General features: G+C 31.8%; 2 protein-coding genes across 3 annotated transcripts in view; one reads left to right on the top strand and one right to left on the bottom strand.

The window, feature by feature from the left end:
* LOC114329924 (outer dynein arm-docking complex subunit 4-like) overlaps positions 1-22,426 on the bottom strand; it is a 54,278-nt gene that overhangs the window by 10,813 nt on the left and 21,039 nt on the right. The window contains exons 1-3 of one of the 2 annotated variants that reach the window (XM_028279203.2): positions 16,818-17,110; positions 12,899-13,537; positions 7,462-8,041 (exon numbers count right to left, since the gene is read on the bottom strand). In XM_028279203.2, coding sequence (XP_028135004.1) covers positions 7,462-8,041; positions 12,899-13,537; positions 16,818-16,992 — 1,394 coding nt within the window. In that variant the 5' untranslated portion in view covers positions 16,993-17,110. Of the gene's footprint in view, positions 1-7,461; positions 8,042-12,898; positions 13,538-16,817; positions 17,111-22,426 lie in introns of those variants that run through there. The other variant, XM_050643703.1, reaches the window with a different exon arrangement.
* LOC114329918 (synapsin-like) overlaps positions 17,150-22,426 on the top strand; it is a 60,841-nt gene continuing 55,564 nt past the window's right edge. Inside the window, exons 1-2 of the mRNA XM_028279197.2 lie at positions 17,150-17,154; positions 21,384-21,661. Of these exons, the coding sequence (XP_028134998.1) occupies positions 17,150-17,154; positions 21,384-21,661 (283 nt within the window). The remainder of the gene's footprint in view (positions 17,155-21,383; positions 21,662-22,426) is intronic.

The raw sequence follows: 22,426 nt of genomic DNA, 5'->3' as shown, positions 1-22,426 counted from the left end.
AATTTTCGAACCATCACCTTTTTATTTTTGTCCTCTTTCTCCACACAAATTTTCATATCAATAAAATACTCATAACATATATTATTATAATAAAAACTATGGATATTACTAGTGAAAATTGACAAAAATAGCAAAATTCCAATCAAAAATTAGGTTGGAGAAAATGTAATCTCAAAGTTCAAAATCGGTATACGTTAAAAAAAAATGCATTTTCTCGGCTTTCCATGGAGCAACTTTCTTCATTCTTTTTTTGCTCCCAAGTAACGCGAGTAGAGCCATCTAACTAATGCGTTATTAAATGTCAAAGTTGCTTTTGTTTTGTTATAATAAATTAATTTATTTATTATAACAAAATTTTTTAACTTGTTTGAATAAAGATTGTTTAAATAATTATACAGCTTTCATATGAGAATATTTGTGTTTTTAACGTTAAAAGGTACACTTGTAGGAAGTTTATCTAAAAAAGTCTACAACTGGAAAAAATATGTAGTTTTCTTTCTTATAAATAAATCTATTATAACAAAACAAAAGCAAGTTTGACATTTAATAATGCATTAGTTAGATGGCTCTACTCGTGTTACTTGGGAATAAAAAAATAATGAAGAAAATTGCTCCATGGGAAGCCGAGAAAATGCATTTTTTTAACGTACATATACAGATTTTGAACTTTGAGATTACATTTTCTCCAAGTGAAGAAAGATGGCCGAGATGAAAAGGTGAAGCGTCCTGCCGCTTTTTTCCAATACCGTTTTCATGATTTAATTTAATTTAATATTTCCCGAGATACTGTATCTGTTTATAAGCCAAAAAATTGTTTATAACTCATTCAATTTCCATCGGCTTCTCGAATTATAATCTATACGAAAAGAGCTTTATATTACAAAGTTATTTAAGTATTGATAAACAATTACTTATCTAAAATTTTAGTTGAACTTTAAAGATTTTGTTGGAAAAACCCGTATTTTCCGGGGAAAATTTTCGTCGAAGTAAATCGGGAAAACACGTCTCTATGCAGAATTTAATTACAGTGAATTTTTATTTGGGCTTCTTGGTGTAAAGTTAAAATCTTTAAAATACGATTTTTAGGCGCCATTTTGTTTATAAAAAAAGTAGCACACTATCTACGGAGAATGCATACCTATATTATTAATATACACAATCATAAGAATCATAAGTATTTTGCTAATTATCCCAGAGTAATAGTGAATGTTAATAAAGAAAACTGTGGCTTTGTATTAATAGTTAGTGTATTAATTAATTGATATAATTGATTAATTAATTAATTAATTGATAATACAAATACAATATAGCTAGAAGAAGACAAGTTAAAAAACTTTGCAGAAGGAAGAAAAGAAAACAACTAGAAAACCAATTGAAAATCACAGAAGAATCCTACATGAAGAGGTAAAAAGTTAAGTTAGGAACTCCAGAAAAGCTTAAAAGAATAATAAAAAATTGTTGCAGATACGAAGAAGGTTTACTTCTAGGAGGAACTACAGAAAAACTAAACAGAAGTTAAACAAATGGTCCCAAAAAATTACAAAAGAGCAGGAGAAAGTGGTATACGAGCTGAGATTTTTATGAAAGGCGATAAAAGACTCAAAGAAAGGATACTCCGCTTGATATTAGCAGTGATATTAGAAGTTTGGCAAAAGGAAAAAACTCCAAAATAATGGAATGGTCTAGTGGTTTTTATTTGTCCGATCTTCAAAAAAAGGCGACTAAACGGAATGCGAAATCTATAGAGTTATAGCAGCTAGAATTAGGCAGGTCTCCCAAATGGAAGGTCGGATATCATCAACTTTGAAAGTGAAGATCTACCGCTGCTCTGAAGAGTTTCATATAACTGCATTTAAACCAGTCCCTTAAATTCTTCAACCATGACACTCTCCTTCCTATACTTCTTGCGCTTCTTATATTTCCCTGTATTATCAGTCTTAGCATTTCCCATCATTGTTCCCTCATTACGTGTTCCAGATATTGTAACTTTATTATTTTTATTGTGTTTATCATTTCGTATTCTTTGCCCATTTCTCGACCAAATTCCGCGCTGTTTTTCTTCTCTGTTCATGCTATTCTAAGCATCCTCCTGTAACACCACATTTCAAATAACTGTATCTTATTTATTAGTCCAGGGCGCATCTGTTTTGAGATGGACTTTGAGAGGTGACTTATATTTTTTTGCAGAAATTGCTTGGAATTATCTCATAAAATAATAATATAATTGAGTTATCCTCCCAAAGGTCAAAATGCTCAAAATGCTACAATGCTCAAAATGCTACAATGCTCAAAATGCTACAATGCTCAAAAAAGTCCGGAACGTTGTTTAAATAATGAAGATTAATAAAAATGAAGGAGAAATTCGATTTTTTTCTTCGTTATTTGATTATAACTTTAAAAGTATTCATTTTCGAGAAAAGTTGCACTGACATAAAAGTTGCGCAATTAAATTTTCTACAGTATAGGATTGGTTAAAAATTTTAAAAATTGTCACCCTTGTTGCAAGATAGCAATAATTGCGAAAAAACCATAAAAAAACAAGTATTCGCATTTTACGTTTTTCAACCATTTCTGCTACCCTTAGGACCTTCATGTTTCATCCAGAAAAACTTTATGATATGTTAAAGTAACACTGTAAGTTTCGTTAAGATAGGTTCAATAGATTGTGCAAAATAAATTTTGCAATCCAGCTTCCGCAAAAAATGCATTTTTTCAAAATATTGCAGGACTGAAAATAAAGCATGTAGCAAGTTGAAGTTTGTTTTCCATATAGAAGAGTACCGTACCTTTCATTTACAATTTGCAAAATTAAAATCGGTTAACTACCACGAGGTCAGGAATTTTTTTTAACTAAACACTAATATTGGGTGCTACGCACAGGACAGCGGATACGTTTTCTCTGATTGGGCGCTCCAATGACCTGTCAAAAATTATCGCATATTGCAGCTACCAATGTTTATCTATCTAGCATATTATTTTTCTACTCTATATTTTGTTGTATTTTAATATTTTAATTCCACAAAAATCAAACTAATTTGATTTTTGTTTGTAAAATATTGTTTAAACAATTGCATATTAAGTTTAAAAATAATAAATTTTTATTCTCTAATTTAAAATATATGAACAAAGAAAGTTTTTGTTAAAAAAAGTATTATTTCCAAGAACAGAGTATGTGTTTTTATTTTGCAATAAACAAATTTATTTATTTATATCGAAATTTACTAAAAATTAAAATTTATCAATCATTATCAAAGGCCATTGAAATGCCCAATCAGAGCAAACGTATCCGCTGACCTGTGCTTAGAACCAAAAATTAATGTTTATTTAAAAAAAAATCCTGACGCCGTGGTAGTTATATATATACAAGCTATACGCTCCCGAGGAAGCTGAAGCTGTTTTCACTTGAAGATCCTTTTTGTGGGGGATCATCCCATTCTGAGTTTGGTTTTACAGTTGCTGGTGTGACTTCGCTGTTTCCACCACCTTTCTCCATTCTTCTCTCTCTCTGATTTTCCTTCCTATATTTCTAATTTCCATACTTCTTAAGTCTTCTTCCACTTGTTGTCTCTATCTGAGTTTAGGCCTGCCTCTGGTTCTTGTACGTGGTGGTATCCATTCGGTTATAACTCTTAACGGATTGTTCTTCTCTCTTCTCGTTATGTGTCCATACCATCTAATTCTCTGTGCACGCCGTTGTAGTTAACCGATTTTAATTTTGAAAATTGTAAATGAAAGGTAAAGTATTCTTTTATATGCAAAAAAAAATAACTGCAACATTTTAAAAAACGCATTTATTGCGAAAGCTGGTCTGCAAAATTTATTTTGCAAAGTATGTTAAATCAATCTTAATAAAGTTTACAATAATATTGTTTTATTATATCATAAAGTTTTTCTGGGTAAAATATGAAGGTCCTAATTGTAGCATAAATGGTTGAAAAACGTAAAATGCGAATACTTGCTTTTTGTGTTTTTTTCGCAATTATTGATATTTTGCAACAAAGGTGACAATTTTAAAAATTTTTAACTAATGCTATATTGTAGGAAATTTAATTACTCAACTTTTATGTCAGTACAACTTTTCTCTGAAATGAATACTTTAAAGTTATAATCGAAAAACGAAGAAAAAAATCGAGCAATCAGAGCAAACGTATCCGCTGTCCTGTGCGTAGCACCCAATATTAGTGTATATTTAAAAAAATTCTTGACGCCGTGGTAGTTAACCGATTTTAATTTTGCAAATTGCAGATATAAGGTACGATACTCTTCTATATGTAAAGTAAACTTCAACTTGCTACGTACTTTATTTTCAGTCCTGCAACATTTTGAAAAAATGCATTTTTTTGCGAAAGCTGGATTGCAAAATTTATTTTGCAAAATTTATTGAACCTATCTTAACGAAATTTACAGTATTGTTTTATCATATCATAGAGTTTTTCTGGTTGAAATATGAAGGTCCTAAGAGTAGCAAAAATGGTTGAAAAACCTAAAATGCGAATACTTGTTTTTTTTATGTTTTTTTTTTCGCAATTATTGCTATTTTGCAACAGGGGTGACATTTTTTTAAATTTTTAACCAATCCCATACTGTAGAAAATTTAATTGCGCAAGTTTTATGTCAAAGCAACTTTTCTCGAAAATGAATACTTTTAAAGTTATAATCAAATAACGAAGATAAAAATCAAATTTCTCCTTCATTTTTTGACATTTTGATTATTTAAACAATGTTCCGGACGTTTTTGACTGGGAGGATAACTCGGTTATTATTATATAAGTTATTTCCAAGCAATTTAGGCAAAAAAATGTGAGTCACCTCTCAACGTCCAAACGTACTAATATTTTTGCAGATGCGCCCTGGTCTATATGTGTTCTTGCTTCAATGTCCAGCTTTTAACTACATATTATTGCAGTATCGAGAACACGTAGTATCTCAAAGCTCTTACTCTCAGTTCTAATCTAAGGTCTTTGTTGCAGAGAATTGTTATCATTTTTACAAACTCATTTCTTGCTATTTCTATTCGGGTCCTGGTTTCTGTTGTTGGACATTATTGTCTGAAATACAGATTCCTAGGTATCCCTTATCCTAAAATCCTTTCTATCGGTGCATTTCCCAAATGTATGATTGTTTTTATGTTTGTTTTCTTAGTTATTATTATGTATTTGGTTATTTCTATGTTCATTTTCAGTCCATATTCTTCACAGAAACTGTTTTTTTGTTTAGTAGTAATTGGAGTATGGTAAAAATTATTAGGATAATAATAAAATAAGAACGCAAAGTTGATCAAACAACTATACTAATATTCTATTTTAAACATTTTATTTAAAACCTTCAAATATCAAAAAACATTCCATGACGTACGCAGATGATGTGGTGATTCTAGCGAGAACAAAAAATATATCTAAAAAGTGTTATTTTGAAGAAGAAGTAAATATATACGGCCTAAAAATAAACCAAACAAAAACGAAGTAGGTACATCTTAATGAGAGGAGACATGACAGCAAATTTTTCAAAATTCAAGCAACAGGGCTGTCTATAGTTTTGAAAAAGTGACTCGAATTTTAATACCTATTTAGTAGCAGCCACAATGAACAAAAGAAAAGAAGAAAATAGACCAGGGCGCATCTGCAAAACTATTAGTAGATACAGTTGGATGTTGAGAGGTGACTCATATTTTTTTGCAGAAATTGCTTGAAAAAGACTCATATAATAATATTTGAGTTATCATCCCACTCAAAAAGGTCCGGGACATTGTTTAAATAATTAAAATATCAAAAGATAAAGGAAAAGTTCGATTTTTTTCTTGGTTTTTTAATATAACTTTAAAACTATTCATTTCCGAGAAAAGTTGCACGAAAATAAAAGATTCGTAATTAAATTTCCTACAATATAGGATTGGTTAAAAATTGTCAAAATTGTCACCCTTGTTGCAAAATAGCAGTAATTCCGAAAAAAAACATAAAAAAACAACTATTGTCATTTTACATCTTCCAGCCATTTATGCTACACTTAGGACTTTCATATTTCACCCAGAAAGACTTTATAATATAATAAAACTATATTGTCAATTTCATTAAGATCGGTTTAAGATATTTTTCAAAATATTTCAGGACTGAAAGCAGACAGCAAGTTGAATGTTTTTTACATAGGTATAGAGGAATACTATACCTTTCATTTGCAATTTGCAAAATTAAAATCAGTTAACTACCACCGCGTCAGGAATTTTTTTAAATAAACATTAATTTTTGGTGCTACGCACAGAACAACGGATACGTTTGCTCTGATTGGGCATTCGAATGGCCTTTGATAATGATTGATAAATTTTAATTTAATTTTTAGTACATTTCGATATAAATTAATAAACTTGTTTTTTGCAAAATAAAAACACATACTCTGTCCTTTGAAATAATAGTTTTTTTAGCAAAAACTTTCTTTGTTCATATACTTTAACTTACAGAATAAAAGTTTATTATTTTTAAACATATGCAATGGCTTAAACAATATTTCACAAACAATAATCAAATTAGTTTGATTTTTGTGTAATTAAAATATTAAAATACAACAAAATATACACTAAGAAAATATATTAGATACAGATTGGAAGAAATTTTGGTGGAAATCAACTTGAGTGAATCGAACACCGCTGTCCTGCGCGTAGCACCAAAAATTAATGTTTATTTAAAAAAATTCCTGACGCTGTGGTAGTTAACTGATTTTAATATTGCAAATTGCAAATTAAAGGTACAGTATTCTTCAATGCGTAAAAAAATTGAACTTGCTATCTGTTTTATTTTCAGTCCTGCAACATTTTGAAGAAATGAATTTTTTTGCGAAAGCTGGATTGCAAAATTTATTTTGCAAATTCTGTTGAACCGATCTTAATGAAATTTACAATGTTGTTTTATTATATGATAAAGTTTTTCTGGGTAAAACATGAAGGTCCTAAGTGTAGCATAAATGGATGAAAAATGTAAAATGCGAAATGCGTTTCTCTATATTTTATTGCTATTTCGCAACACAAGTGACAATTTTTAAAATTTTTAACCAGTCTTATATTGTAGAAAATTTAATTACGCAACTTTTATATCAGTGCAGCTTTTCTCTGAAGTGATTACTTTTAAAGTTATAATCAAAAGACGAAGAAAGAAATCGAATTTTTCCTGCTTTTTTTGACATTTTAATTATTTAAACAATGTTCCGGACATTTTTGAGTGGGAGGATAATTCAATTATCATTATATGAGTTAATTCCAAGCAATTTCTGCAAAAAATATGAGCCACCTCTCAACGTCCATCTCAAAGCAGATGCGCCCTGGACTAAAAAGGTATAGATAAGAGATTAATGAAGAGTAGCAGAGCTACCTTCCTCATCATATTTTACTTTCCTCTCCCTTTATGAAATTTAACTAATTTGCTTTAATAAAATGTTTTTCTCAGTAGCATTATAAAAAAATATAGAAAGCTATACCTCGCAAGTTCGTGGTAGTACCACAACATCTCATTATCATCTTCAGCAACTTCTAATCGATCTTCGAACATTTGAATCTGCTGACCAAAGTCTAGAAGTGGAACTTTATACGATGAAATAACGGAATCTTTGGACGGTTGTCTACTAACAGGCTGTCCAAGAGACACCAGTATCCTCTTATCTTGATCCCAACTTGGTTGTTCTGGATTTAATCTATTTACCAAATAAAAAGCATCCCGAACAATGTCATAGATTTTACTTAGATAAATTTGTTTGTCTGGTAAAAGTCGTTTCGATTTTGAATCACAGTATTTCTTCAATTTCTCTGCAAGGTCTATAACAGTTGTGAGATTATTGGATAGTAAAGCTTTTACTAGTCGTGCCGTTATTTTCTCTGCTTCTTTCCTGGTGTTTTCTTGGTGCAGCTGTAGCTCAGCTTCTTGTCTGTCTTTTAGTCCACCGGATATAAAAGCCTGTTGATATTTAATATGATAAAATGGTTTTCTAGTTCTTAAAACTTCTTGTTTATCATAGACCGTGTTGTAACAATCCTTAGCAATTGTTTTTAGCTTTTTTACACCTAAAAAACATTTTTCGTAAAATATACAGGGTGTTTAGTAACGAATGGGTCATAGCTTAACCTTAGATTCCTGACCTTAAAATAGATCTATTTAATCTAAATTTATTTAGTACGAAAGTCCAAGAACCAAAATACAGGGTGTCAAAATTAAAGTTTTATTTTATTTACTCTTGAACATTTCGTGGGGTAACAACACGAAATACGGTAAGCGGGGGATTTTTTTCGACGAGAAATCTAAATTCGTCACCAAAAATGATGTATTAACCAGAGGGCGCCACATACGTCTTTCAGCGCCCATTTAATACGTTCAATTTTATTATCCCCCACTCTGACTCTACATAGTTTTTGAAACAAATCTTTTATTTCCCTATTATTTATAAACTTATTCTGATGGAAATATCGTCTTGGACAAACAGAGTAAAATAAGAACGCGAAAAAATTACTTCGAAAAACTGATTGACGACTAAAGAGATAACATCTTTGAGCTAGAAGAAGTTGTAAATGATGGACCAAGAATATTACAGCAGGAAGTTTATTCTGCAATCACAAAGGATGGCAAAGCAGCAGGACTCGATAATATACAAGCAGAACTAATCAAACTAATGGATCACGAATTAATAGCAATAATCAAAAATTTACTCAACAACCTATACAACTCTGGAAAAATACCAACAGAAAGGTTGAGTTTATTGCACCAAATAAAGGAGCCAAAAAACGGGAAGAATCAAATTACTTCTTGCATTTGATGATTTAGAACATAGCTAATTTTGGTCTTACTGTATGTTTTTGATGGTGCTGAAATCACATAGATGAGGTTTATTTTAAATTTGAAGTATTTGAACATTGTAAAAAACGCAATTTTACCATAAAAATAAAAAAAAGAAATAATTTTTTTGGGTTTAACTCGCTACACCTCTGTTCGGTTTAACCCTCCGTTAGTCGCTAGGATAAACGGAGCATCAAGAGTCGCTACGGTGTCAGAGACCGACAATTTAAAAAAATATAGTTATTGCTATAAAATTCGTACAAATATTTTATATTGTGTATAGGAATGACTGAAAAATATTTTTGAAAATGTTTTATTGAAAAACAACAGATATGAAATGAAAAACCGCTTTTATTTTCACTTCCCTCATCGTCAAAATAATTTTCATCGTCGCTAGGAACCATTTCCCATAATTCCATTCCAACGTTTTTGTTCAACGTTTTCAAAGGACATCTATAAATAAGACTTGACCAAAACTTACCGATAAAATGCAATAATAAGATGCTAAATATTTACCTGAACTGCAAGTTATGCCAATAAAGTAATAACCACACCGTTAGTCGCTACGGAGTCTTGCACCGAAAATAGTTATAAAACTCGCACAACTGTACCCAAGTAGGTAAGAATGTACACTAACCCGAGGTTAGTTGATAGGAAGAGGTACAGAAAGTGACGATAGAAAAAAACAGTTATATTGTAAATCCCGAATGAATTATTCTGTCGTCGGTGTGTGACACCGATAGCGACTAACGGAGGGTTAAATATTTTTTTCTCGAATTTTTGCAGCAGATATTTTTTACCTTTCTGATGACTATGTGACCTGTTGCAAGCCTTCAGCCTTATTCTAATAAAAGCTATGATTCTTTTAAAGTAAAAGGTGCAGATTCGTGATTTGCAAGATTAGATAGCAAAAGTTGAGTGACAAAATTTGAAATTTAGTTTTTTAATCACGTTTATGTTAAAATATAGGGTACAAAGAAGAAGTTTACTGGTGAATTGTAGATCGAAATATTTTATAAAAAAAATGCAAATTTTATTATTCAAGTTATAAACACCCAAAATAAGGCTTATTTCTCGAGATACTGACTACAGGTGGTGAATGGCTAATTTTGGTCTTACTTTATGTTCTTGATGGTGCTGAAAATTAAGTTTATTTTGAATTTTAAGTGGGAGATTGTCAAAGCCGCAATTTTACACTAAAAATAAAAACAAATGAAATCATGTTTTTCTTAAAATGATTTTATTTTTTCTAAAAGTTTTCAAAAAGCACTATTTTTTTTTATAAAACATTTTGATCTGAAACTCCACAGAAAACTTCTTTGTACTTAATATTTTAAGATAAACGTGATTAAAGAGCTAAACTTCAAATTTTTTCACTAAACTTTTTCGATCTGACTTTGCAATTCACGAATCTGCACCTTTTATTTTAGAAAATTCATACCTTTGACAAGAGTAAGACTGAAAGCATACAACAGGTCCCATGATCTTCATAAAGGTGAGAAATACATGCTAATATTAAAATTTTAGAAGAAAATATTAAAACCGAACAATGACTTATTTTTTTTTTATTTTTAGGGTAAAATTGCGTTTTTGACGATGTTACCCTACTTATAATTCTTCGTTTTCAGTACGATCAAAAACATAAAGTATGACTAAAATTAGCGATTTACCACACCGTATATCACAGACGGACATGTATCATGCAAGAAACATTGAGACAAATTGGTTTTGGAAAATCTCCTGACAAAGGCTTTCGATCGCTTTCGAGTCGAAAGACGCCTTACATTTACTGTATAGATGAAGCATACCAATCAATATTATACAAACCATCGAAAGCATCTATTTTCATAATAAGGCAAAGATAAATTGAAAACTAACGCAGTTTATACCAGTGCAAAGCGGAGTCAGACAAGGTGACTCGTTAAGCCCTCTGCTCTTTAATATAATAATGGACGAAATAATAGAAGCAGTACGTAAAGGTCATGGTCACAGAATGGGGAACAAAGAAATCCAAATATTATGTTATGTAGACGACGTCGCATTAAGCGCCGAGACAGAAGACGATCTCCAAAGATTAACACACATCTGCAATACAACAGCCAAGAAATACAATATCATAATATCAGCAGAAAAAACCGAATGTATGACAACATCTAAATACCCACTACGATGTAAAATCGAAATTGATGGGAAAATAATAAAGCAAAAAGCAAGGTTTAGATATCTGGGAATAGATATAACCAGTTACGGAGATGTTGAAGAGGAAGTACGACAACAAAGCTTAAAAGAAAGTAAATCGGCGGGATCTTTTAAGGACACAATCTGGAAAAACAAATACCTAGGACAAGACACAAAAGCAAGAATCTATACAGCAGCAATTATACCTATATTGATATAGACGGCGGAGACAAGACCTACAAGACCTAAAACGAGACGACTACTAGAAATAACAGAAATGAAAATACTGCAAAACGATTTAGGAGACTAATATTGAAGAAGAAACAGGCTTAAAAGCCTACATACAAGAAGGAAGAAGAAGATGAAAATTTCACCTCGTGTAATTTTAGTTAATTTGTTGATTTCACAGTCATGTGATCACAATACAGCATTCTGATTGGCTATTGGGGAGATGTATGATTTTGAAATAAACCTTCATAGCAGGAGTCTGTTTTTGAAACAAACATTAATGTAACAGTGAAGATGAAAATAACGTATTTGCGTTCCTGTTTGAAGGAAACTATTATCACCGTTGAAAAGAACAGGAAAAATTCTATAAGAAACCACTACTAACTAATTTTTTATTTTTTTTTTTGCATATGTCCGTCTTTGATATGAAGCCATATCGTAGTTATAGGATATATTTAGTTTCATTTGGTTTAGATTAATAGAAGAATATAAACATTATATAATATATTCTTAAAATGAATTTTCTCACAGTGAAAACTATTAATAAAATTATATTTAGGGGAGAGTTGGACAAAACCGGGTAGGTTGATAAGACCGGGTACCCCTTAATTCTTTTAACTGTCTGCTGCTATCTATTAGACAATTTTAAAATTAGTGTCCCTTTACCACCAACAGTCGTGTGTATTCATTTATACCTCATTTGAGTAATCTGTGCCGGAGCAGTAAGACCTCACCTGTTTTTTGATGCAGGAAACTCGATTTTTAAGGTAAGTTGATAGCTGTTCTCTCCTCTAATGAATAACTTATGGCCATTTCAAAATTTAATACATGTAACCTAGTATATTACCTTTAATTTGGCCAAAAATTTTGAATATTATATCATAATTTAAAAATTTAAATAACATTTAATGTCTTGTTTACGAGTTTGACAAAACCGGGTAGTCCGAAAATCGACAAAACCGGGTATCATACCCGATTTTATCAGACCTCTTGTTACTTCCAGTTTCGACAGTGGTTTTTTTGCTTTTAGTCAACTATAACGTGTGGCTTCTTCTGATGAAGAAGCTAGTAAGAAAGCTAGTAGAAAAAATTAAAAAAAATCTCCAGTCGTAAAAAATTAAAACTTAATTAGAATTGGGCAAAAAAAAATAAAAAAACGTGGTAAAAAGGGCTGCACCAAAAACAAAATTTTGGAGAGCTTGGAGGAAGAAGATAATAATGACGATGCGTGTCTATGTTATAATTAACTATTTTCAAATTATAATGCGAAGGAAAGATGGATAAAATGTGTGTCTTGCACCAAATGGGCTTATGACGCCTGTAGTGCCTATGATGATGTAAATGAAGTTTTTATTTGTGACTTCTGTTCATATATTTTCGATTTTTGTTCACATACTTTTAATAAATATTTTATTTTCTGTCCATTAGTATTTTTACATGGTAATTAAGTTACTACCCGGTTTTATCATACCGGTTGGACAAAACCGGGTATTTTGCAATATTTTCATAAAAATAAAAAAAAAATTTAAATCTAAGAATATTCTTAAAAATTGGCATTGGCATATCAAACTTAAGTCATTTGAGAATATTTTAATCTGCAGCAAACATTTGCTACTCTCACATAGCAAAAGATACAGACGGTTTTTGGAGTGGTACCCGGTTTTGTCCAACTCTCCCCTACTCACCTTCTTCGTTTGGACAATTAATTCCAGGTTTGTTCGGTAACTCTTTGACAAATACCTTCTCGCGGTACATACGCTCCAGATAAGTTTCCGCGATGTAATTGTCTATATTGGTTGTATAATTTTGTAAAGGGGAAAACCCAAAAGACTGTTGAAGAGGGGGAACTCTAAAATTATTTGATTGGTGACTGTTAAGACTATCTTTTATTTGTAAATTTAAATCGCATGGTTCTTCACAAACTGACTTCCTCTCCTTCCTCTTCTCGCGTTTTTTTCTCTTAGGTTTTTTGATTTTCTTATTTTTCGCCACAAACGGCACTCTCTTTTCAGCGTGAAACGTTTCCAGCCACGCTAATTTTCTTATAATCAAGAAATAATCTCTTAATGGGCATCCGGCAACAGGACCAAGACAGTTTTCAATAGCCGTTGAACACTTTCTGATTCCCATAGAAAAGTGATCAGGTTTCTTTCGGAGAGGAAGAAGCCTATAGTTCTGTACTATTGCGTCCTCAAATTCACAGTTAAGATACACAGCGTCAGACCGTTCGGCCAAAGAAACCAGATCGCTTGGGTCTAAATTAATTGCTTTGTTAATATCTTCTAAGGCTCCTTTGAAGTTGCATATTTTTGCTCTTACTTTTCCTACGACAATAATTGTTAGTTTATACAAGTGTTACAACAGAAAATACATATAATAAATTTCTAATCAGTCTTTATGTTGATACAGTAGCGATCAACAGGTAGCCAAAACGCGTTCCAAGATTGCGGCTGTAATTTTGAATATTTTTTGGACATATTTGGCACACGTATTCGTAATATAATAAAGAATGGCGGTACAGAGCCCAATTTAAAAAATATATTAATATGTGGAAATTACTCTGTAATTAAATACAATATTGAAAAAACGAGCCTGTACCGCCATTACGAAGAACAAAAAAATACACTTTCTTCAAATAAACTTTTTTATCCGATGCCTATATTTTGTGTCATTTTGGAACTACTAATGAAATAAAAAATTTTGGTAGTTCCAAAATGACACAAAATCTAGGCATCGGATAAAAAATTTATTTGAAGAAAGTGTATTTTTTTGTTCTTCGTAATGGCGGTACAGGCTCGTTTTTTTAATATTGTATTTAATTACAGAGTAATTTCCACATATTAATATATTTTTTAAATTGGGCTCTGTACCGCCATTCTTTATTATATTACGAATAAGTGTGCCAAATATCTCCAAAAAATATTCAAAATTACAGCCGCAATCTTGGAACGCGTTTTCGCTACTTGTTGATCGCTACTGTTTCCTCTTAATAAAAGAATGATTTGGACGATTTCGCCAATTTTCCCGAAAGTAAGTTCAACTGAGGACACAATTGCGCCTAATAAACTCAGATTGTCCCTAATACCTGGATATGACTGCCCCGCCTCCCATGATGACGTAATATCTTAATATCTTCCTTGTGCGACTGTACCGCCGCACCGTAGTGGATTAACAGAGAAAATAAGTTAAGTTATAAGTTAGGTTAAAATGGAAATAAAATTTAGAAAAAGGCTGCCGTCAACTTGACGTCATCATGATGCATTAGTTAACCCAAAATTAATTGTTTTGTCCCACCTTCACACAACGTTAGGAGTGATAAAGTTTTTTAAAGCTTTAAATAACCAAGGTGACTGCATTAAATACCTGTGCGACAAAGTACCCCGCACAAACCTTATGGAAATTAGGTCCCAGTGAATTTCGTTCATATTTTGGGAAAATACACTTTGAAGCATCCTGATAAAAAGTTCTCATGGGCACAACTCAATCGTATGAAGGATTTTCAAGTTATAGAGGCACAAACTCGGAAAATTATAAGATTTACTGGGTATTCCAATTCCCTGAGTGATTGGTTATCTGGCAAAATGTAGAAGTTTGGATCAAGGAAAAGTACTAGTAGTCTAGGATAGTTTCAACGGACGTCATCTAGAGTTGCCAAGGTTTTCGGCATTGAATTAATATAAACAGATTACTCATGGGTTTTTGGGATCGCTAAACACGAAAATGCCATCAGAATTGACCTCTGGAGGACGTGGTGGCCAGGGCTACTGCAAGGGACGTCATCTTCTAGAGTTTAGATGGTTTTCGGCATTTAATTGATGCAATTGATTTACTGGAGGGTTTTTTGAGGTCGCTAAATACGAATATGCTACCAGAATCGACTCTTGGAGCACCTGGTTTCCAAAGTCAATCAAAGGCGCTCCTGGAGTTTCGAGGATCTTTGGTACTACATTAATGCAAACGGATTAGTTTTAGGTTTTTGGGGTTACTGAACACGAATGCGTAATCAGCACAGACACAGGAGCACTTAGTGCCTAAGACAGATTATATTCTGAAGGTAAAAACCTAAGAGTAATCCATTTGATTCCTCCATTTGATTTCTCGGAAACTCCAGAAGATAACTTGTCTTAGGCACCAGATTCTCATATGTCTGTGCTGATCACGTTTTCGTGTTCAGCAACCCCAAAAACCTATAACTAATCCGTTTGCATTAATGTAGTACCAAAGATCCTCAAAACTCCAGGAGCCCCTTTCATTGACCTTGGAAACCAGGTGCTCCGGGAGTCGGTTCTGGTGGCATATTCGTGTTTAGCGACCTCAAAAAACCCTCCAGTAATTCATTTGCATCAATTAAATGCTGAAAACCATCGAAACTCTAGAAGATGACGTCCCTTGCAGTGGCCCTGGCCACAACGTCCTCCTGAGGTCAACTCTGATCGCATATTCGTCTTTAGCGATCCCAAAACTCATGAGTAATCTGTTTATATCAATTTAATGCCGAAACCCCTCGAAACTCTAGAAGATGACGTCCGTTGAAGGTCAAGGCCAAAGTAAAGGTCGCCATTGAATAGCCAGGAAAAGATCCTAGACTACAAGTACTTTTCCTTGATCCAAACTTCTACATGTTGCCAGATAACCAGTAACTCAGGGAATTGGAATATCCAGTAAATCTTATAATTTTCAGAGTTTGTGCCTCTATATCTTGAAAATCCTTCATACGATAGAGTTGTGCCCACGAGAACTTTTTATCAGGATGCTTCAAAGAGTATTTTCCCAAAGTATGAACGAAATCCCCTGGGACCTAATTTCAATATGGTTTGTGCGGGGTACTTTCCTGGACCTCGATTTTTGACTCTTCGCTTCGTTATCGAACGTATTCGCTTCGTATCTGTTCAGTGTACAGATAGCGAATTATCGATAACGAAGCGAAGGGTCAAAAATCGAGGTCCTGAACTTTTGCGCACCTGTGCGACAGATTGTTGCAGAATAAAATAAACCAGGATGAATATGAAACATGGAGTTCTTCCGTATAACTCATAGCTGGTTTCTTTGGACACAAGAAGTCAAGAAGTCTCCAAACTGCAAAGAAATCGTAGCCATAATGGTCGAAAATTGTTTATGCCTTAAATCATGCTTATGGTCATGCTTTAAATGATGACGCACGGGTAAAAAATCATGGGGTCAAGCGTATCTAATGTATATTATACTGCATTGTTTTTTTTTATGAACAAACCAATTTGCAGTGCAATTTTCTATTAAATACAAGTTCAATAAAAATATTTTCTCAGTAGTTTTGGCAGTCTTTATGAAAAACTTCAAACACACTTTCCCTGAAAACCTGACTTGCTGGAAAAAACTAAGCACAGATTCGTGATCAGCACACATCAAGCATTTTCGGACTAAGTGAATAGGGTAAATTGTCTTAAAGCTTTCTGAGGAATCTACGGTCTTCATTTGTCTGGAGAGTTTCTGGACACCCTGTATAATTAAGATTTTGAAGACAGTCATCGTATAAAGCTAATTTAAAGAAAAGTTAACTAGAATACCTAAGAAAGTACGAGGGCATCTAAATTCCTAGCATTAGTAAAAAGTTAATTAAATGTATACCTCTATCGATGAGCGTCTTTTTATCATTGGGGCATTTGAGAACAGCTTCATCAAAGAATGGTAAAGATCTTTCGTATTGTTCAATGCGGGCCATGTAATTTCCTATGCTATGCCATAATGTTTGGTAGCCGTATATTTCAGGAGGAGGGCCAAAAGGATTAAGCCAAGTCGTCATGGTGTTAAATAAAATTACTTTAAAATAAATAAAATAATCGCGCAAGAAAAATATTCTGAAAAAATTTCAAAACAATTCTGACGGATCTACAAAAAGTATGACATTACTTTAAATCATAATTGAATGAAGTTTCATTTAATTATAATCTTGGTCAGTAATGATGTAATTAATAATCAATTGTTTATATGACTCGAAATGAAAATGTCTTGTGAATGATTGTGTTCTGAATAAAATGAATAATATGCTTTTCGACTTTTAAACTTTTAAGGCCATAATTGGAAGAAAAGAAGAGCAAAAAATACTGTTTACGATTTTGACAGTAACGCATTTTTCTATTGTTTATTGTTTTTTCTTCTTTTTTCTTCACTTTTGGCATGCATATTAGTGCATTTGCCAGCAAATTTCTAGTATTGCGTTTGGTCTTGCTCATGGCAATATAAATCGACTTAACGCGTTTGAACTGTGGACATTTAAGAAGAGTGTTAAGGATTTCATGTGTAGACAGAGTCAAAAATGTGGACATGGAAAGATACATCTTGAGACTCATAATTTCAAGGAAAAATAAAGGGTAGGAGACGCGTAGGAAGGAGACGTGTTTCATGGTTGAAGAACCTGAGAGAATGATTTGGTTGCAGCTGAAGGCAACTGTTCAGAGCAACTGCCTCGAAGGTCAGAATATAGCCAAGATTATTGCAAATATTCGTTGCGGAGATGGGACTTAAAGAAGAATATGGCAATATACAATACTGTTTATAAAACAGTAATGAATTGGATATAATTGTATTGGTGAACAGATCAGTAAGAAAAAGATACGCAATAATGAAGAATCAACGTTTCTTTCTCTAGGGTAACTGCTAAGCATTATGCCGTCTAAAAAGTTACTTAGGTTTATAAGAACCCAGAAGAGTTATAGCTTTGAGTTAGTTTCTTTATAAATATATATGTATTTTATTTATATGTTGATCTTGTTCATGCTTAAAAATTTATTTAAAATTTCTACTTGTTTTTGGTTAGTATTTTGTAATAGAACTTTGATGCTAAAAGTGTCAGCCAACTACTGTAGCTTGTAGTAGGTAATTCGACAATGAAGAAAATTGTGATCTAAATCTTTTCTTGTTCACACTCGCAGTATGGATGTGTATTGTTTATTGTTTGGCCAATATCACAAAAAATGGAAATCTCAAAATTGCGAGGCCAGTTTTCGCCAAATAAATTGGAGATAGGGTATTAAAAACCAAATTGTAAATAATTAATGAAAATATGTTGGATAATTTCTCTACATTTATAAATTTTATGATTATTGCGGTATGTTCCATTATGCTATCGTTGGAATATTATACAGGGTGTTTTTAAATAAGTATGACAAACTTTAAGGAGTAATTCTGCATGAAAAATAATGACATTTTGTTTCATAAACGTATATCCGCAAATGGTTCGTTTCCGAGATACGCGGTGTTGAAATTTCTCTTACAAACCGAAAATTTATTTATTGCTCTAAAACCGTTTGAGATAAGCAAATTCAATTTTGAGTGTTTTAAGTAGCGGTTATAACACATTTTTTTCGATACAATTAATAATTTCATATTTATAATTGGCGCGCATACGATTAATGGTCTGAATTTTCAATAAAAAGAATAGTACGACACTGAGATATTTTAAATTAAAAATCATTTTTGAATTCCTCGTTTGATTTGTGACAAAAAATATATCTTCCCGTTTTTTCGCATGGGGCTTCATTTTTATGCAAAAAATAAAACATCTTAATGCTTACAAAGTATTCGAAGTATAAGCTTCCATATTATACGGAAAGTTATTTAAGATATTTTGTAAGTGTTAAGATGTTTTATTTTTTCCATAAATATGACGCCACATATGAAAAAAGAAGGTTTTTGTCACAAATTGGACGAGGAATTCAAAAATTATTTTTAATTTTTAAATATCTCGGTGGCGTAGGTGGATAGTGTTTTTTCTTTAAAAAATTCAGACCATTACCCATATTCGCGCCAATGATAAATACTAAATTATTAATTGTATGTCAAAAGATGCGCAATAAATACCTCGTAAACCCAGCAAATTTGATTTGCATATCAGAATCTGTTTTAGAGCAATAAATAAATCGTCAGTTTGTAAGAACAATTTCAACACCCCGTATCTCGGAAACAAAGCATTTGTGCAAATATGTTTATAGAACAAAATGTCATTATTTTCATGCAGAATTACCTCTTAACGTTTGTCATATTTATTTAAAAACACCCTGTATATTATAAAACTAAAATTAACATTTAGTCCAGGACGCATCTGTTTTGAGATGGACGTTGAGAGGTGACTCATATTTTTTTACAGAAATTTCTTGGAATTAACTCCTATAATAATAATTGAGTTATCCTCCCACTCAAAAATGTCCGGAACATTGTTTAAATAATCAAAATGTCAAAAAATGAAGGAAAAATTCGATTATTTTCTTCGTTTTTTGATTATAACTTTCAAAGTATTCACTTCCGAGAGAAGTTATACTAATATAAAAGTTGCGTAATTAAATTTTCAACAATATAGGATTGGTTAAAAATTTTAAAAATTGTCACCCTTGTTGCAAAATAGCAATAATTACGAAAAAAACCATAAAAAAACAAGTATTTGCATTTTACGTTTTTCAACCATTTATGCTATACGTGGGACCTTCATATTTTACACAGAACAAATTTAAAGATATAATAAAAAAATACTCTAAATTTCGTTAAGATGGGTTCAACAAATTTTGTAAAATAAATTTTGCAATCCAGCTTTCGCAAAAAAAATTCATTTTTTCAAAATGTTGCTGGACTGAAAATAAAGCAGATAGCAGGTTGAAATCTTTTTTACATATAGAAGAATATTGTACCTATAATTTGCAATTTTTAAAATTAAAATATATGAACTATCACGGCGTCAGGAATTTTTTTAAATAAACATTAATTTTTGGTGCTATGCGCAGGACACCGGTGTTCGATTCACACAAATTGATTTCCACCAAAATTTCTTCCAATCTTTATCTAGTATATTCTTTTCTTACTCTATATTTTGTTGTATTTTAGTATTTTAATTCCACAAAAATCAAACTGATTTGATTATTGTTTGTGAAATATTGTTTAAACAATTGCATATGTTTCAAAATAATAAACTTTTATTCTCTAACTTAAAATATATGAATAAAGAAAGTTTTTGCCAAAAAAGTGTTATTTATTTCAAAGGACAGATTATGTGTTTTTATTTTGCAATAAACAAATTTAGTATATTCAAATGGGAAATAAGCCACAATTTTACCTAAAAATGATTTTATTAACGTTTCGACGCCCAAGTCGGGTGTCGTTGTCAAAATACAAAATAATACTTTTGTATTATTATTATGTTCAGTATTATTTTGTATTTTGACAACGACACCCGACTTGGGCGTCGAAACGTTAATAAAATCATTTTTAGGTAAAATTGTGGCTTATTTCCCATTTGAATATACTTGATTATAAAAATGCCACAAGAAAATAGCTTCAGAACAACATAAACAAATTTATTTATTTATATCGAAATGTACTAAAAATTAAAATTTATCGATCATTATCAAAGGTTATTGGAATGCCCAGTCGTAGCAATATATCCGCTGTTCTGCGCGTAGCACCATAAAAATAATGTTTATTTAAAAAAAATCCTGATGCCGCCGTAGTGGTTACCCGATTTTTATTTTGCAAATTGCAAGTGAAATATACAGTATTCTTCTATATGTAAAAACATTCAACTTGCTGTCTGCTTTATTTTCAGTCCTGCAACATTTTGAAAAATATGATTGTTTTTTGCGAAAGCTGGATTGCAAAATTTATTTTGCAAAATCTATCAGACCGATCTTAATGAAATTCACAGTATTATTTTCTTATATCATAAAGTTTTTCTGGGTAAAATATAAAGGTTCTAAGTGTAGTATAAATGGTTGAAAAACGTATAATGCAAATACTTGTTTTTTTTATAGTTTTTTCGCAATTATTGCTATTCCGCAACAAGGGTGACACTTTTTAAAATCTTTAACGAATCCTATATTGTAGGAAATTTAATTACGCAACTTTTATGTCAGCACAACTTTTCTCGGAAATCAATACTTTTAAAGTTATAATCAAAAAACTAAAAAAAAAATCGAATGTTTCCTTCATTTTTTGATATTTTGATTATTTTAAACAATGTTCCGGACCTTTTTGAGTGGGAGGATAACTCAAATATTATTATATGAGTTATTTTCTAGCAATTTCTGCAAAAAAATATGAGTCACCTCTCAACGTCCAAATATACTAATATTTTTACAGATGCGCCCTGGTCTAATTGTATTACATAATAATTATTGTCAAGTTGTATTGTTGGTTGCATACTCATAGGCATCATAATACACTTAAATTCAAAATTCATCTAATTTTTAAATATTTGTTTCAGATCACAGCTCCTCGATTTCCGGTAGTAATAAAGATTGGCCACGCTCACGGAGGACTAGGAAAGGTCAAAGTGGAAAATCTAAACGACTTCCAGGATATGGCCAGCGTAGTTGCCGTAGCTAACACGTATTGTACCGTAGAACCGTACATAGATTCAAAATATGATATTCACGTCCAGAAAATCGGAAATAATTATAAGGCTTTCATGAGGAAATCAATTTCAGGTAAAATAGTTATCATCGTCGTGACTTATTTATATTTTTGAGGTGTGTTTATCAAAATTTCTGGAGAAACTTATTTTGCAGAGGAAACAATCCACGTTCTTTTTTTGCCTTGTTATGGTAGTATGCTAAATGTCTTGGCGCTGCATACAAATTTTTCCATTATTTTGACTCGGTATATTAATGTGCAATAATTCTTCATTACTGAAAGTTGGCGATAATTTCTAGTTCTAAATGAAGTTCTAGTTTCTGCTCTACAAATACGCTTCAAAAATCTAGTTGTTTCCGGTATATTACAATGGCCAAGAACTCAGTATGGATAGGTATGCAGGAAGCTGTTTTTGCATGCATTTACGTATTATTATGCTTTATAGATTTCGAAAAAGCCTTTGATTTAGACTACCACATACTGTTTTATTCTCTGATTTTTTGTAAGTTGATTGTTTTCTTATAGCAGAAACATTTGGTTCATTTAGGTTTTGTTTTTGACGGATCAGCTCTTCATGTTGTCTTAGACAGGTTACAGCTTTTTCGAGAGTAAGTGCAGCATCAAGTTGCAGTTTGTCACTTATGCTTGTATCTCTCATTCCGATAATCAACACTAATAAAACCATATCATTGTTTAAAGTCCCCCAATCACATGTTTTTGATAGACTATGTAAGTCAGTAATAAATTTCTCTGCAGTATCACTCCCTTGCTTATGATTTAGGAATTTGGCCCTTTCATAGATAATGTTTCTACGGGGTATAAAATAATCTTCAAATTGT

This window comes from Diabrotica virgifera, chromosome 2 (assembly GCF_917563875.1).
Source record: "Diabrotica virgifera virgifera chromosome 2, PGI_DIABVI_V3a".
NCBI classification, from domain to species: Eukaryota; Metazoa; Arthropoda; class Insecta; order Coleoptera; family Chrysomelidae; genus Diabrotica; species Diabrotica virgifera.
This window is presented reverse-complemented; position numbering and strand designations above follow the sequence as displayed.